Here is a 16,444-nt window from a genome sequence, read left to right on the forward strand (position 1 = left end):
TATGTGGCTGCTGCTCGGCATTCACTCGCAGGGAGTCAAGTCTTGCCTTTAGTGGCTCTTCAGTCTTATCACTGTCTTATCTCGTTTGGCTCCGGAGCCAACACAGTACCTGGTGGTTCCCCCCCTCCGGCTGAAACAACGCGTGGGGAACAGACAAACCAGGGGCAGCTCTACCAAACAAATCCTCCTGTTTTCCCCCAGGTTGTGATACCAACTCTCCTGGGTGTCACACGAGCCTTCCGTGCCTCAGTTCCCCTCACCCGCCACTGTCAGATCCACACAGCTCATTCAAATTCCAGCCCACCAATCCAGCATGTTTATTTACAGCACTGTGCATGGAGTAACAAGCTCTGAAAAGCAGTTCTTTATCAGGCTGGCAGGAGAAAAGCTACAAGCAGCATTTGGGAGGTATTTTGGAGAACATGGACCATCAGTGAAGTGCTTTCCCACACACGAACCAGGCAAAAACTAAAGGCTGCTTACAGAGCATTTGATTGCAGCAATCATTCCCAGAGGTACAGGGAATACTGTAAACTCAGTATTGGGGGTGATTTCACTGGTGCCACTGGTACCAGGCTGGCCTGGACAATGCTCAGGACATGAAGGGTTATGACCACAGGTGTCCAGGGCCACGACTCCAATCCTTTTCTTCCAACTACAAAGATCAGCCACCCACCAACACTCCACAGACTGGCAGCACCAACAAGGATGGTCTGAGATCCATCTCAGCATCTCAGAGATGCATCTACAGCAGCACAACTGGTCACTGAGTGCCCTGGAGATGTCATAGCATCATGGAATCATTAAGGTTGGAAAGACCTTTAAGGTCATCAAGTCCAACAGTCAAGTCAAGGGGATTCACTTAAGCCACATCATTTGGCATGCCCCATCCCTGGAAGTGGTCAGGGCCAGGTTGGATGGAGCTCGGAGCAACCTGGGCTAGTGGAAAGTGTCCCTGCCTGTGGCAGAGGGTGGAACTGGATGGGCTTTAAGGTCTCTTCCAAATCAAACCATTCCGGGATTCCCTAGAAAACTGCTGGAGAGCAGCAGCCTCCACTTTGGGCAGCCCAGCTTAATGCTGAATTTTGCCAAGAGCAGCTCAGTTTTGGATACCCAAGTGGCCACCTTGAAAGGTGTGACATTTACTCAATGTACCAAGCAAATGCCCAAACCACCATGAATTAGGCACCCAGAGGCAGAACATCACCAGCCTCTGGCTGCTGTTGGCTCCTCCAGCCTTGCCCAAAGGGTTCTCAAGGAGCCAGATGCAGGACAAGGATCCAACTCCAGCTCCACACACCCCCACTGACCTGAGGCCACCTTCCCAACCCACAGAATATTGTCACCTCGGGCACGAAACATCCCGTGAGCAGCAGAGCGAGCGTGCGAGGAATTGCAATGCCAGCGGCACAAAGCAGCACAGGGGGAGATGGATTCTGGAGCGCCTGGAAAACCGGGGAGAGACACAACAGCAAGGAGGAGGTTTCTAAGGGAAGCACAAAGCCAGGTGTTGTTCAGCTCTGCACGCTCAGGCAGAGAGCCTTGGACAAAAGCAAGAGCTCCCACTGATGCCATTGTCGAGCTCATAGAGCCGAGATTTCTCTGGAAGAAAAGCAGCCCCGCGACAATTATTTATCGCCACAAAAACATCTTCCTCCTCAGCTTTTGTTGGTGCAACACAGACCACGTGTGGCTCCAGCCAGGGAGAGGAAAGCTACCAACAGGATCAAGGAAGGCTGAGATTAATCTGGTTTAATGTAGATAAAAAAACAACTCGAGCAATCAGTTTTAAAATTAATATTAAAGTTGTAAGTCACCTTTGACTATATTGAAATACAAACTGGAGCACATAGTAAGCCCCAAATAAGCCCCACTGGCAGTCACAACAGCTCCCTTATCAACCTCTAATGTCCTCTGTAAAATAATAACTGGAAGCCAGACTGCTCTGAGAGAAACTCCCTCTCCTGGGGCAGTGCGATGTGACCCAATTCCGGCTGCCATTTCAGGAGCCCTGGCTGGGCCGGTGTTCCCTGTGCCAGCAAGGAACTCAGCTGCAGCAGGAGTCATCCGGGAGGGAGAGCTGGCACAGAAAGGCTGAGCACTGAGCTGTGCTCTGGGTGTGTCTGCTGGGGCACCGAGTGACAGCACGAAGGGACTCGGTGCTGCAATTCAGTGAAGCCCCTGGGCTTTGGGATCTTTCTCCTCCCCAGTAATGCTGTGGAGTTTTGGGAACTGGTTTTCTCCCAGCCCTTGGCTTCTTCTTCTCAACATTTCCCAACTTTCTTCGCTATAGCTTTGCAAGAGGCTGAGAGGCTCCTGCTGAGGGAGCAGAGTGTGGGTGGGGCAGGGCAGCAGCAAGGGGAAGCTGGGCTCGGCAGCTCGGGATTTATGTGCAGCATCCCAAAGGACACCAGAAATAACAGCCCCGTAACAGAGAGAAGGAACACAGGGAGCTGTGGGCAGCACCCTGAGCAGCACCCCAAAGTCAAGGAGAGAAGGGGGACACGCTCTGCTTATTCTGCCCATGGACCTCTGCAGTCCCCATCAAGTGGCTCGTGCTGGCTGTACCCAGCTCTAACACAGAAATGTTTCACCCACACCCAGTTAACACTGGGATGACCTAAAGAGGCATCTCTGGCTGGTTAAGGGGGCTGAAACTGCTGATTGCCACACGGGTTGAGAAGGGTTGAGCCAAGGAGCAGGGCCCACCAGCCTCACCTGCTTACGCACAGGGGGCAAGTGGGTCTTAGGACAAAAACTGAGGCTCCTCGTGCTGCCATGGAGCTCTGTCACCAGAAGAGCTGCACGAGCTGCTCCCTGGCACACGGCTGCCTGCTTGAGAGGGCTCCAAATAAATAAATAAAGCCACTGCCTCATTAGCATGCAAATGTATTCAAGCCCCATTTCAATTTGAATTCTATGCATACGATCAGAGTGCAAAATGCAAATTACTCAAACGCACCCATAGGAAGAAACAAGCAGGAACTCTGCACAAAGGGATTAGGGCCAGGCTACTTCCCTCAGAAGATTCCAGAGCTGGGGGGGCTCTTGTTGGGGAGGATCCTTTAATGGCCACCGGTCACGCTGCACTGAGCTTTGCTACAAACACTTGGAAAAGCATCCTGGCTCTGGAGCAACGGCTGGTTTGGAACTGGCTCAGGGGACAGAAGGGGAGGGTGGACAAACAGGCACCGAGACGTGCTGTAGCCTCAGCACTCACGGCCAAGGGTCTCCCCAAGGGATCAGCACCCGTTCACATCGGCCTAAGGGAGCAAAGGTGTCCCCAGTGCTCCTCCAGCAGCCCCCAAAAGGCAGCGTTAGCCAGGTCCCCCCACCAAGCCAGGGAGATGGGTCAGGACAGGCAGCTCAGGGCAGCAAGGGGGGTCTCAGGCAGCAGAGACCATCAGGAGGAGGGTCACCACCACTGCCTCCATCTCAGTGACGAGGGAGGTGATGCTTCCCCAGTCTACCCACCGCCCCTTCCCATGGAGATGTGGCCGGGAAAGCTCTGTGAGGTGTGGGAGGAAAGACCGAAGCCCAGCTTGGAAGGTCCTCTGCAGACCAAGGTCAGCTCAAGAGACCCCCGATGCACCTGATTTTAGCTGATGAAGGCTGAGTTGTGCTCCAGCACAAGCCCCAGGCCCCTTGTCCAGGCTCCCGGGCCCAGCAGGATCTCCCCGCAGGGGGATCCTGCTCCCAGGGACACACCGAGCCCGCGCAGAGCAGACAGGAGGCTGTGCATGTTCATCTCTCCCTCCTACGTGTGCGAAATTCTCAACCCACCATTATCGTATTACATTTTCATTTTAAAGTAAATATCTGTTTTCAATTAGTACTTACCGTGAGGGGCATGCATCACTGAGAACACTTATTTCTCTTCCTTTCATTATTAGATTAGAAGTCGCTCAAGTTTAGCCGCATTTAGCAGCGGCAGACACCCAACTGCTCTGCAGACACTAATCCTCTCCCCACCTCCACCCCCACAGAGGTCCCAATCCAGCTGCTGCAGCCTCCCTGCCAAGGCTCCAGATCAAGGTGTGACATGAGCCTGGTGCAGCCCTGGCCAACGTCCCCAAGCCCATCCACCACTTCCCTGCACATCCTCCCTCCAGGCTGTTAAATTTCCATTACTTTTCCTTCGCATCACAAAATCTGGCCCTCTTGCCACGTCATCTGCGTAGCAACGAGGGCCACGTGGACTCCCCCAAGGCTACATGAAGTGAATAAAACCTGGAGCAAAGCTGCCCCAAACTCCACAAACACAACCAAAAGCATGGGGGGGAATCAACCACGTCTGGTGTTCCACCTGCTCATTCAGTCCTGGGTCAGCACTTGGCCACCCAATATCCTTCCTGAGTCTGCCACTCCTCATCTTGCCCCAGGGAGGAAAGCCCTTCCTGCAGTGAGATCATCCCAAGCACTCCCAGGCACTGCCTGCTCAGCCCTCGGCGAGAGCACTCTAAGCATAACAGGTCTATTATACCTTGCTCATTACGCCTCGTTTTTATTACCTGGCCTCATTAAGTTAAGAAGCCTCTGTAATTTAACTGCATCTCTTGGTCTCCGCACGGGGGCTCCAGCTGTGCCTGTCGTCAATCACTTTATTAAAAACACAGGACAAAAATTACAATTATCCCCGTTACTGCCCATCAGTCTCTTCAATTGCCTCTTAGGTCCTTTCTTTACCTGCTCAATGCACCAGTGCCAGACTGATATCATTGGCACCCTCAGAGTTGTTCCATACTTCCAATAATTAGGGCCTGATTTTAAGGTGCTTTCAGAGCCGAGCAAGTGAGGCAGATGCTGGCACACGATGGCCTCGTGGTGCAGAGCAGAACAGGCAATAAAAGCACGCAACCAGACCAAGAGAAACAAACTGTGTTAGACAATAAAACCTAATTTTATCAAACCCAACACAAGATGTTTTACAGACACACAGATCAGATTAACACTGGTTTAGAATTCAATATACTGTGACAAATTGGCACGTTCAGAGAGCCACCACAGTGGCTCACTGGCCAGGCTGAAGGCAAGAAGAGACCTGAGACCCATTTCCAAGCCCCAGAGAAGGACCAGCAATCAGCAGACAAATGTTTTTTTACAACAGCTTCCCCTTCATCCACCACAGGGGTACTCACCATCCTTTGTGCAAAAACCCTTTCCTAAACTCCATGTTAAAATTTCAGGTATCAAAATGCGGTATTTTGCCAAGCCTACTTCCACGTCTCCAATCCCTAACTCTTGGATGTTTCCTGCTTCCTACAAGTTTCCTTCCCGTTTCCTGTTTTCCTAAAAGTTTCAAAAGTTCAACTTTTCCTCCTGATTTTGAACAAGATGCTCCCACTGGGACAACAACTCTGATCTGCTCCAAGTCAGCAGAAACTTGCAGGGGTTAAGAGCACTACACAGATTTCTGTCTATCCTTGGGAGAAAGCCAAGCCACGGGGAGAAACCTCCCTGCTGCAGGAAAAAAATCACTGTGCTGGATGAAAGGTTTGCTACAACCACCCCTGCAAAGACATCATCGTCAAGGGACATCAACCCCTTGGCACTTGCACGTGGTCCTTTTCCTTGAGAGGTTTCACTCTTCCCCCCTCTCCTCCCTGCCTTCCCTGGTTACCACTTCTCCTCCTGGTTTGCTTCCACCACACAAGGAGTGCAAAGAGGCAATTTGGGGGGGTCACAGGAGGCTGCACAGAGATGCCACCCAGGTGCAGCAGACACCACCTTGTTGCAGTCGGAAGGGGAGCAGGGTGAGAGGTGGCAGCCCTGTCAAAGCACAGCAGCCTTAGGAGCAGGTCAGCACAGAATCGTGGCGATCTGAACACCCTGGAGTGCTCTGGCTGCTGCCTTTCCAGCCAGCCCACTTGATGAGAGAGAGCTTTGAGGATTTCAAAGGGCGCCGTGTTCCCCAGTTTATCACAAATGTCTATCTTAAACCAACATTATCATTTTAACCATGACCGGAGCAAGAGGAATCTTCAGCAGGCGCTCCTGCCACGGGAGAGAGACACAGAGACAGGAAAGACCCCTCAGACTCACAACCCCATGCAGACCCCGACACAGCCAGCCCAAGAGCTGTGCTGCTGCCATCAGCGCAGATCTGTCAGGAGGGACATTTACACTGCTCCAGGCTTGACAGAAAAGACATTTCTGCTCTGCCATGAAATTCCTCCTGCTGCCCTTTCTAGAGTGTTACAGCTCCCCTTTGGTGCCACTGAGCCCCTGCTCTGCCACCGCAGTGGAAGGGAACGGGTGTTTTCCAAGGGGTGGCAGGTGACAGAGACAGCCACCACCTCCCAAAATGCTCCCTACAGCCACTGCCAGGCCAAACACACCCGGCAGGGAGGGAAAGAGCAGCCGTGGGGTGACACCCACCCCAACACCCAAACCATGAGCACAAAGCCCGCACGCACCAAAAACACCCAGAAAATCTTCCCCCTCACCAAAGCAAGAGCAGATGGCGATAGCCAGGACGTGGGGTTGGAATCACCGTGGCTGGGATGTGGGGCTGGACCGGGACAACTTTAGGCATGCAGAGACTGAGCTGGACTGCAAAGGTTGGCCAAGCTGCACTCAGAACAAGGTTTAGGCAGAGAAAAGCTGAGGGACAGCAGGGCTGAAAATGTTCCCCTGGTCCCTGGTGGGGAAGCTCCTGAGCAGGCCAAATCAGCAGTGTTGTGTCCCAGGTACAGAGAGAAGATCCCTGTCTTGTTACCTGGCAAGTCCCATTATTAGAGGGGCAAATAAAGGCAATCACAAGAAATCTACCATCAGTAAGTCAAGCTTCAGCTTAGACAGAAGGAGTTAATTTACAGCCACTCCAAGCTTTGATATCTTAAACCTTTTCAGTGTCTGGACAAGATGAGGAATAAGCACAGACAGTGTCAGACTCTGTGATCGGGAGGACAAAACACTGCAAACAGTTGTGCCTAATTTTAGCATCTGTTGGTTCTGTTTCTCCAGCACTTGTGGAGGGTGGGGGGTGGCCCCGTCACTCCTGGCTTATTACAGACCCAGCCAGAAGGAAAGGAGACGAGTGTTGAATCACACTCCGGGGATCAGCTCATGGGAGAGAGCGAGGAGCAGCACAGCACCGCTGACCGGGAATGGCAGCCGTGCCCTGCCGCAGGTTATCGCACACGGATCCACAGGGAGGGGTGGAGCTGTCCATGGAGGTGATGAACCCCTTGTGAACATTTATCGCGGGGGGGGGGGGGGGCACAAAGTTGGGTCAGACACAGCCCCACGTCCACCTCCCACACCCTGAGCCTTCCTGCTTGTTGAGCCAGCCCGTGGCACTCACATACGATGTGCTCCCAGGCAGGGTCACCTCAAGCTCCTCCTGGACATGTGGCCAACCACGCACTGGGCTGGCAACTTCAGAGGGCCCCCAACTCTTCTCCCCCACCCCAGCACTCAAACAGCCTCTCCATTCCGAGGGAAAGGCCTCAGCTGCCACCCCCAAACCCCAGGCGCGGTGCTCGCAGCCTCCCCGCAGAGCCGGAGCCCAGCGGGTCACCTTGGACCTTTCCGAAGGAGCGTGGCACTGGCAGGTGGAGCGGAGCGCTCGGCTCCATGCGAGCGCGGCTGCTGCCACCGCCAGGCTGAACGGGAACAGTGAGGATAAAACCTGCGGCAACTCCGCCAGGTGACCCGGTTTGCAGCCAGAAACTCGGGCATTCCTTCCCCTGTGCACCCCCGGCGCTCTCCTCCTCGGTCTGGGTTATGGAGACAGACCCCGTGCCCTCAGGCTGTTCCTCCGGCGCTGGAATTGCGCAGCCTAAGGAGGCGAGAGCCTCGGGAAACCTGCGACTGCTGGTCACCTGGAGCAGCCAGGGCCGGTCATTAAACGCCCGCTCTGCAGGTAACGAGTGCTCGCAGCGCCGAGGCAGCCGCAGACATCAGAGGAGCTGATAAAGCTCATCTGAGTGATAACGATTTTGTCTCCAGTTATTTTTGTGCAGCTGGGAACAAGTGGCTACAGTCAGCGCCTTGCCAGCTGGGGAGAGAGCAGCAGTTCTGCATCGTCGGGAATGGAAACACAGCCAGCTCAGCCCCCCACCACGCTCCCTGGTTTCTTCTCCTCGCTGGCAGAACTTGTCATGGGCTGACGGAGACGGCACCAAGTGACATCTCAGGGTGACAGGTGAAGATGCAAAGTGAGGAGTGGTAAAGAGCAGGGTTCTCCTGCAGACACAGCTTGAGGGAAAGATTCAAGCCTCGTCTCCCTCAACAACATCTTCGTGTGCTGGCTGGGTTTAAATCCCTTTACAGAAGCCAGAGGCCTTTTCCCGTTGGGCAGAGCACACCTGAAGGCAGAGCAGCCAGAGGTGATGATCTCCCTCCAGCACCTGCAGGCCCCAGAGCATTGCCAGCATGGACCCGTGTCACCCTTTCCTCATGGGCTGCATCTCTGTGCCTTTGGGAAGCCTTGAGCTGGAGGTGAATCAGGGCTTACGGTTCCTCACAAAGCAGCAACAGCTGAGCCTCATCCTTGGCCTCCCCAGCTGCAGCCAAGCAACTCCCAGTTTGCACTGGAAAAGGCAGAGGCAGATGCAGCCAAGCACTGGTCGCCTGGGCAGATCTGCAGGAGGGGGCTGCTCCTCCTGAGCCAGCAGCCTCACCAGACCCAGCCAATATTGGCCAAACCATGTTTTCATCTTTGGTTTGCCAGTGCCAAGGAAAGAGCAGCCCTGGTAGTCCAGAAGGAAGCTCCACGTACCTCTTTGCACTCCATCCCATAGAATCAGAATGATTTGGGTTGGAAGGGACCTTAAAATGCATCTCATTCCACCCCCCTACCACGGGCAGGGATGACATTCACTGTCCTGGCTTGCTCAGGGTCCCATCCAACCTGGCCTTGGACACTTGCAGGGATGGGGCAGCCACAGCTCCTCTGTGCCAGGGCCCCACCACCCTCACAGGGAGCGATTTCTTCCCATCATCAGCTGCCCCTCCTGAGGAGATTCTGCACCTGTCTCCACATCCCCTTCTGATCCCGGGGCTTTGGATCCATCCACAGCAGTTCCTTCCATCCCACTTTTTCCAGAGACTCTCAAAATCCCTGCTGTTGTTCCTGCCGTGCTGGCCATTATGCAAGTTTGGCTGTCTTAACTCGCTGCTGAGCATACAAGTGGGGCTGACATTTATTTAATCCTCATAGTAATGTTGACTGTGTACTTACTGAAACACCTCATGCTTATGGAAGACATTTGTTTCCAAGCAGCTTATGCTAAATTGCAGTGATATAAAGGAAACACTTATCCAATATTGACATTCACTGACTGGCAGCAGACTGCTTGAATACTCATTTATGCCGGGGTGGGAGGGGGACGGGACGACAAGCACCTGACAGGGATTCAGGCCCTTCCTTCCTGATCTTGTAACAAGTTAGGTGATACTAGGTTAACGATAACCTGCCCAAAATGCAGGTGCGACTCCAAACCCTGTGGCTTCTCCCACTCACTCCCAGCTCATACTGGACCCACAGCACAAAGACTGACCCCTCATCCACGAGGAAGTTTGAGGAAGTTCATTCCTCCCACCATCGGTGCATATTTCACCCGTAATTAGCAGGGCTCCTCTCGCCTGCAGCGCGTGTCCTGCTGGGCAGAGCTCCTCAGAAAAGCCACATTATCGAACGCTGTCTCCGTTTCTATTTCCCCTCCCACAACGCTGGGGTTGCTCACCCAGAAGGCTCCTGAAATGTTCAGCTTTAGGTGCTGCCGCATCCGCCCAGACCCGGCCCAGCCAGGCAGGGGGTTCACCACTGCCTTTGCCTCGTGTCATATTGAGAATGACAACCCCAAAGCCCAGACCGTAAATCCAGCAGCCCTTAGGAGGTGAATCAGCCACCACATGACCACACACACGCGAAACCTGCGCGGCAATCCCACCCAATGCAAAGTAATTGGAAACAAAAGACAGCATCTATTATCCGAGCTGAAAGTCTGACCTGCCTGCATCAATGGTTAATGAGCAGCAGTTATGGCAAAGCCCTCAAAAACCAATTACATCCTGCTCCACCCCAAATGCAGCAGACCAAAAGCTGCTGTAGCTTTCGTTGCGAGTGGGGGCGTTGAATGAACACATTAAGACAAGATCTTATCCCCAAGTTAGCATCTGAATTTAACAATGCGAGCGTTCCACCTCCCACTTCTCCAGCATGTGACACTACCCGAGGCAGGACGCCCAGAGCCCATCGCTCACAGGCACTAAAAGCACATTTAGATTTTAAGCTGTTTAACGCAACCCAGTAAAAGGAAGAGCCGTGTAACAGCCAAGTGACCCCCAGCTCCTTCTGCTCCACTTTGGAGGCTGCTGCTGCCACCAGGGAAAGGCAAGCACTTGAGTGTGGGTCTTGCCAGCGAGGCAATGAATAAACAGGCTCGGCGACACTCAAAGGGCATATTGAACCAGGACATCTGTTAGGCCACCTTTTCCAAGACCAAATCCCAGCATTTTCTCCGTCCTACCACAAGGCACAGCTCAGAAATGGATACTTTGCTCTTCCCCCTTCCAGCGCTCTGGAGTACAGACGTGCCCTGAGGTACAGTGAAGTGGTGGAATGGAAACCCACGAGTTCTGAGCAGCATCAGGATCCTGCTGCTCAACCTTTGCCTGGAAAGACGAGCACAGGTTTTAAACTTTATTTCTCCCCAGCCAAGAAATCCTGCACATCTCCTGGCATGTTTGAAATTAATACTGGGTTCCCACATCCTCACAAGAACCGGGCCATGTGCCAGCCCTGAAGGCAGGGCAGGCCGCCTCAAAAACTCACAGCTCCAGCAAAAGCCTTAAATCTCAGCAAATAAGAGACTGATTTACAACCAATTTGTTTCACTACCTATTGATTTATAAAATAAGGTTGTACACGGTGACTGTGGCTGTGTCGCTCTCTCTGTCCAGAGGTAGCTCTCAATGAAGCCAAAGGAAAGACTTGTATTGCTCCTGAACAGAAGATAAATTAGGGCCTTCAGCAATTGTTGGTATAAATTTGCTTTTAAATAAATAAATAAATAAATAAATAGAAGCTGTTTAATCCTACTGGAAGGATTCTGAAGTGATGTAAAGCCAGTTCTCCAGCAGCATTTCCCCTGCACACAGTGTGCTGAGGAGCTGGAGCACTGTACAAACTTGCAAAGCCAATCATTAAATCAGAGGTTTGGAGCAGCCACACTCTCCATCACAGGCTGCTCACAGGAAGAAAACAGTTTATTCAAAGCCCTTGATCCTCAGCCAACTCACAACCTAAGGGGCACATTGGCCTCTCCCCCCTTTATTTACAGCTACAAAAGAAAGAAGAGCACGGAGCTTTTTTATCCCAACATTTGCAGTCCGACTACAGAGCGGCTGGGAGCTGGTGACACACGGTGCTGGGAACCTGTCAGGGATTTCTGGGCACGTTCTGACTCCAGTTGGTGTCCCCTAAACCAACAGGAAAGCACAGAAATAATCGACATCAGCCCAAGATGTGCTGTGCATAAAGTGCCCGGGCACCTCCGCATAACCTTGGAAGGGGGAGGCTGGTGGGGATGCAGCGTTGGCTCCAAGGAGAAAAATCTGCCCTGCTCCCCTCCCTCTGGCACAGGGCACCTGAGCAAAACCCCAGCTCCTCCCTCCCGTGCTTTTCTGAGAGCTGAAACCTTGCAAGAAAAGCTGATTTGAGCAAAGTCATCAGTGGTCCTCACGCAGCTCTCACTGCAGGAGGTGCAGATGGGAGACAGGAAACCTACACTGTGTTAAAACACGCATTGGAGGAGGCAATCCTGCACCACTCCTCCTCTGGGACAGCACAGACTGGACACCACCAGCTCTAACGTGAGGCTTATTTCAGTTTCCTTCCCATGCAGCTCAGCTGTGAACACACTGCCCCTGCCAAACCTGCACCTCTCCACCAGCAGCACCTCACAGAGCACCTTTCCAAACCATCTCTGTCTTCTACTCAACCATTTTCAGTTCACAGAACATCCTGAGGTTGCAGAACATCCTTGGGCTGCAGGAGCTCTTCCTTGCCATTATTTTTAAAGCTCACCGGTGCTTCCACTCCTTGTGCTTCCCAAGCAGCTCCCAGTGCTGACACTCACCTGCAGGTTTAGGGAACAGCCCAACACACTTCCCTTGCAAAGCTGCCCTGCTCTCCACATGGCAGGAGGAGCGAATGTGGAAGAGGGACCACAGCCACAGATTTCCAGGCTTTTCACTAACAGACTCGTGGTAGTCAGACATAGAAACCCCCCAAATGCCCCAGCTCTTGCACACACACTCCCAGCACCCCAAACCTTGCATTTTTCCTCCCCATCACCCACTAACCACCCCCAAGATGTGAAAATCCTCATCTCTTGAGCCTAACCAGTGCTGGTGGGTGGAATTGGCCTGGTTTCTCTCATCAGCATAATTTCACCCTTCTCCACCTGGGGGCTGCAGCCGAGCCAGTGGGAAGTTGAGCCACTGCTGCTGATAAGGGGCCCCTCTGACAGAAGATTGTAAAGCATTTGCTTCCAGGGAGGAACCAAGTGAACTGTGAAGGAGAAAAACATACCCTGCAACACCCAGAGAACTCGGTATTCATCACCCTGAGGGAAAGCAAACATGCCTTTGGAAAGAGAGCCCCAGACAGGCAGAAATCTTCCCATCCAAGGTAAAGTTAAGATGCTGCCAAATCCAGCTGGTACAGGCCAGTGAGAGGAGGAGGTGGCTGTGGGTGCATCTTCAGTGGTGCTCCTCCCCACAACCCCACCTCCCACAGCCAAGACACCTTCCCCAGTTGCTTCCAGCCTCCCCCAGTTTGGCTGGCACTGGAGCAGGGAAGGGAAGGGTGAGTTCTTCCCAAGAAGCAGTTCCATGGCAGCAGCAATTCCTTCCCACCAAGGGGCACCACGCATCCCCATCTCCGCAGGAGGCAAACTGTGCTGGGACTTTCTCTCCCTTCCACCAAAGGCGTGGCCCTGACAGCTTTGAGGGGGTGGAAAGTGAGTGGTACCAGGGAAAAACCTGGAGCAGCGACCTATGCCCTCTCAGAAAGAGCCAGCACAGGCTGCTTCAGACCATTTACAAGGGGAAAAGGCAGAGGATGCTCCAGGGAAAGCAATTTGTTGTGCCCAGGTCCCCTGGAGCAGTGAGCTGTGGGACAGATCCTCCTCCCTCGCAGGCTGAGCCATGCCTGGGCTGTCCAAGTGCAGCACAGCCCCAGACAGGAGCAAAAAGCAGCTTCCTCCTCCTGCAAGCTCCATCGGGAGCCCACGCTCCAGCCTGCACGGGCTGCAGGAACAGCAGGATGCCAGGATATCACCGGGACGCCCATGAAGTACAAACCCAAGGGCACAGGTGTACAAATCCCGTGATGGAAAACATCCCTTTGGGGAGGTTTAGGATTAGGAGATTTTTTTTTTTAAAGTAGTGTCCAGACCACAGATCCCAAGTGGGGCTTTCACCAGAGGTGATCCTTCCAGCCCTGCTGTCCTTGGCTCAGGGGAATTTAATTATGGCAAATCCCTTCAAGCGACTTTGGCAAGGAAACACAGTCCTGCCTGCCCCTTGCCCACAAAAAGGAGCTCCTGAAACTCCTGAAGTCCCTTGAAACGACTTTTGGCCCACCAGCTCCTCCTGAGCGAGGCAGGGCTGCCCTGTGCCTGCCCATCCCCACAGCTTAGGGACACCTTTGCCATGGCCAGCGAGTGCCACCACATCTGGACACGCCACAGCGGCTGCTCGAGGGGAGGCAAACACAACATGTGCTGCAAAAATCAGCTTCAGCACCTCCAGCCAGGCCTTTCCCCCCCCACAGCGCCATGTGGCTGAAGGAACCCTGTGCATTAAGTCCCTGTAGGGATCCTTTGCACGGTTGCACCCCAACGGGAAGAGCCACGGTGCTGCCGACAGCGCCTTCGTCGCGTACGGAGAGCGGCAACTCCACAGAAACGCTCTTGGCTCATCCTGTGGGAGAAAACAGCGGAAAAAACGCTCTGCAAGGCACTCTCTGTGCCTCCGAAGCCGGCATGAATAAGCAGGTACCAGATGCACGATCCTGCTGGAACAGGCAGCAGACAAATCAGCCGAGCTCAGGCAGCAGAGCCGAGGAGCCGCCGTGACTTCCCAACACGAGCGCTATTAAAAAGTCCATTAACCCACACTGAAATCATGGCTGTAAAAAAAGGAAGGAGAGCGGGGAGAACCCAACAAATCCCGGCTGGATCCCGCACACAAACTTCTAGCCCCGCTAGCAAACTGGCATTTGACCTGCAGGGAGGGACCGGATCCGTGGGAGCAGGGAGGGATGTGCGAAGGCCGGGAGCAGCTTCCAGATCGCTGCTCTGCCCGGCCCCGCCGCTGCCCTGCTGTACCAGCGAGAGTTCAGATTTGTTCAGCCAGAAACCCACACGGAGGACACAGTGGGTTTCTTTTGTGCAGCAGCAAAGGCAAATGCAAACACAGCTTTCTCCCCGAAGGAATATTAGTACAAGCAGAGGGCGAGGGGAAGAGAAAAGGGGAAGGGAGGACAGTATAGGAGTCCAACGTCGCATCCGAGCCCAGGAAAAGAAGAGGGAAGGACAAGCAGGAGCACAGACACAACAAACACAGCGTCCCTGCTCGGGGAATAGGGTGAAACCCAGCGTATGGTGGGGGATGTTCAGCAATAATGTCTGGCTGAGCAAAAAACCAGCTGCCCGTGGAGAAGCACTACTCTCTCCAAAAGTTTTATCCTTCATTTAATCAACAGATGGACGGGCTGCGTGGGTTTGGGGTTTTTTTATCCCTTTTTTCTTTTTTTCCCCAAGCATCCCCAAGCCGTACCCTCACAAAAGCTGGCGTGGGGACCACGGCGGCGTGACACAGATGGGATTTGACACCGGCGTTGGGAGGGGATGAGCAGCACAGAGGCGAAGCCGGAGTCTGGCTGCAGCTCAGCGTCCTCCACAGGTGACAGACAGTTCAGGGAGCAGGCACACAGCAGCACGTCAGACACAGCTTCCCAAAACGCACCCCCTTCCCAAATCCTTCTTTATTTTTTTGATTTTTTGGGTGGGAATCAAGCAGGTTGTAAAGTTGCGGGGTGAATTCCTGCGGATTCCCACGCTCCTGCCCTCGCTCCCGTGCTGTGGGGAGGTGGGATGGGGCGGTGACACCCCCGCGGGGTGCCCACCTCCCTCCGGCTGGCTGCATGGGAAGCAACTCTCCTTCCCTGCACCCCCCCAGGCGCAAATCGCTCCCTACCCGGGCTCCACGGCCGCAGGCTCCTGTCCCCGAGCTGGAGCCGCTGCCGCCAGCCCGAGCGGCTCCTCCGCTGCCACCGAAACTGAGCATCCATCGCCCTCCTGCACCGGGGGAAGCACCGGGCGGCGATGGGGGGGGGGGGGGGGGGGGGGGGGTGGTGCCGCTCGGGCTGGCGGCAGCGGCTCCAGCTCGGGGACCCGACCCCGCGGCCCCCCCCCCCGGGGGGGGGGGGGGGGGCGGGGGGGGGGGGGCTGTTGCTCAGCCAAGCCGTGTTTGCACACAAACACGATCCAATTAACCGGGCTGGAACAGAAAACACTCATTTGCATGCTAAAGATTTTCCCTTTTTTTTTTTTAAGGAAAGAAAGGTAAGCTGCCTCGGCGGCGAAAACTCCGCAATCCTCCCTCTCCGCCCCGCACCCTTCTCCCCTCGCAACCCACCCACCCCAAGCCGAGGACCCCCCCCGGCTCCTCCCGTCCGCCCCTCTCGCAAAGTCCGGGGTCCTACCGTGGCTGAGCAGGAAGCACCCGAGCAGGAGGAGGAGGAGGTCTGCCTGGAAAGCGCTCATTCCTCAGGGTGGGCTCGGCGCCGGGGCTCCGCTGCCGCTGCCGGCGGGGGCTTCAGGCCGCCGCCCGCCGGCTCCGCTCGCGCGGCTCCATCGCCGCCCCCCCAGCTCCTCCCCCGGCAGCGCTGCCTTCACTGGCGGAGCCTCGGCGGCGCAGCCCGGCTTTTGGAGCGGGGGGGGGGAAGGGGAGGGAGGCAAAGTGCCGGGGAAAGGGGGAGTAACTTGCGCGCAGCCGGGGGACGGCGATGGCTCAGCGCGGGGCGGAACATTTGTGCATCACCCCCCTCCCCAAAGCTCTCCGCGCCGAGGGGTGGGGGGGTTAAGGTGGGGTGGGGGGGGGGTTCCAGCTCCTGCCTCAGCTGTGCGGGAGGAAGGGATGCTCGCCCCCCTCGCGGCGCTGCCGCCGCCCCAACGGGGCAGCTAAAGCAGGAGCGCGAACACCTGCGCGGCTTTTGCGCCTAAATTTAAGGGGGGGAGGGGGTTGCCCATCGGTCACGGCAGCTCTGGACCCCTCCTCATCTCCCTGCGGGGCAGCCCATGCCTTCCCCTGAAAGGAGAGGGGGACAGCCAGAGCCTCATGCTGAAATACAGGGGAATATTCCCAAAATCCCGGGAAAAGAGAGGGGGAATAGCGTGTGTATGTGGTTTCCCCCCCCGGAGAT

At 54.8% G+C, this 16,444-nt stretch overlaps 1 protein-coding gene across 3 annotated transcripts in view; it reads right to left on the reverse strand.

The window, feature by feature from the left end:
- Positions 1-15,956, reverse strand: part of KIRREL3 (kirre like nephrin family adhesion molecule 3) — a 346,067-nt gene extending 330,111 nt beyond the window's left edge. For 2 of the 3 annotated variants that reach the window (XM_042034427.1, XM_042034426.1), the window contains exon 1: positions 15,725-15,955. In XM_042034427.1, coding sequence (XP_041890361.1) covers positions 15,725-15,785 — 61 coding nt within the window. In that variant the 5' untranslated portion in view covers positions 15,786-15,955. Of the gene's footprint in view, positions 1-15,724 lie in introns of all 3 variants that reach the window. The other variant, XM_042034425.1, reaches the window with a different exon arrangement.
- Positions 15,957-16,444: the final 488 nt, after the last annotated feature.

Source organism: Corvus kubaryi, unplaced genomic scaffold, assembly GCF_017639235.1.
Source record: "Corvus kubaryi isolate FWS band 111438036 unplaced genomic scaffold, C.kubaryi_AGA036_p1.0 37367, whole genome shotgun sequence".
NCBI classification, from domain to species: domain Eukaryota; kingdom Metazoa; phylum Chordata; class Aves; order Passeriformes; family Corvidae; genus Corvus; species Corvus kubaryi.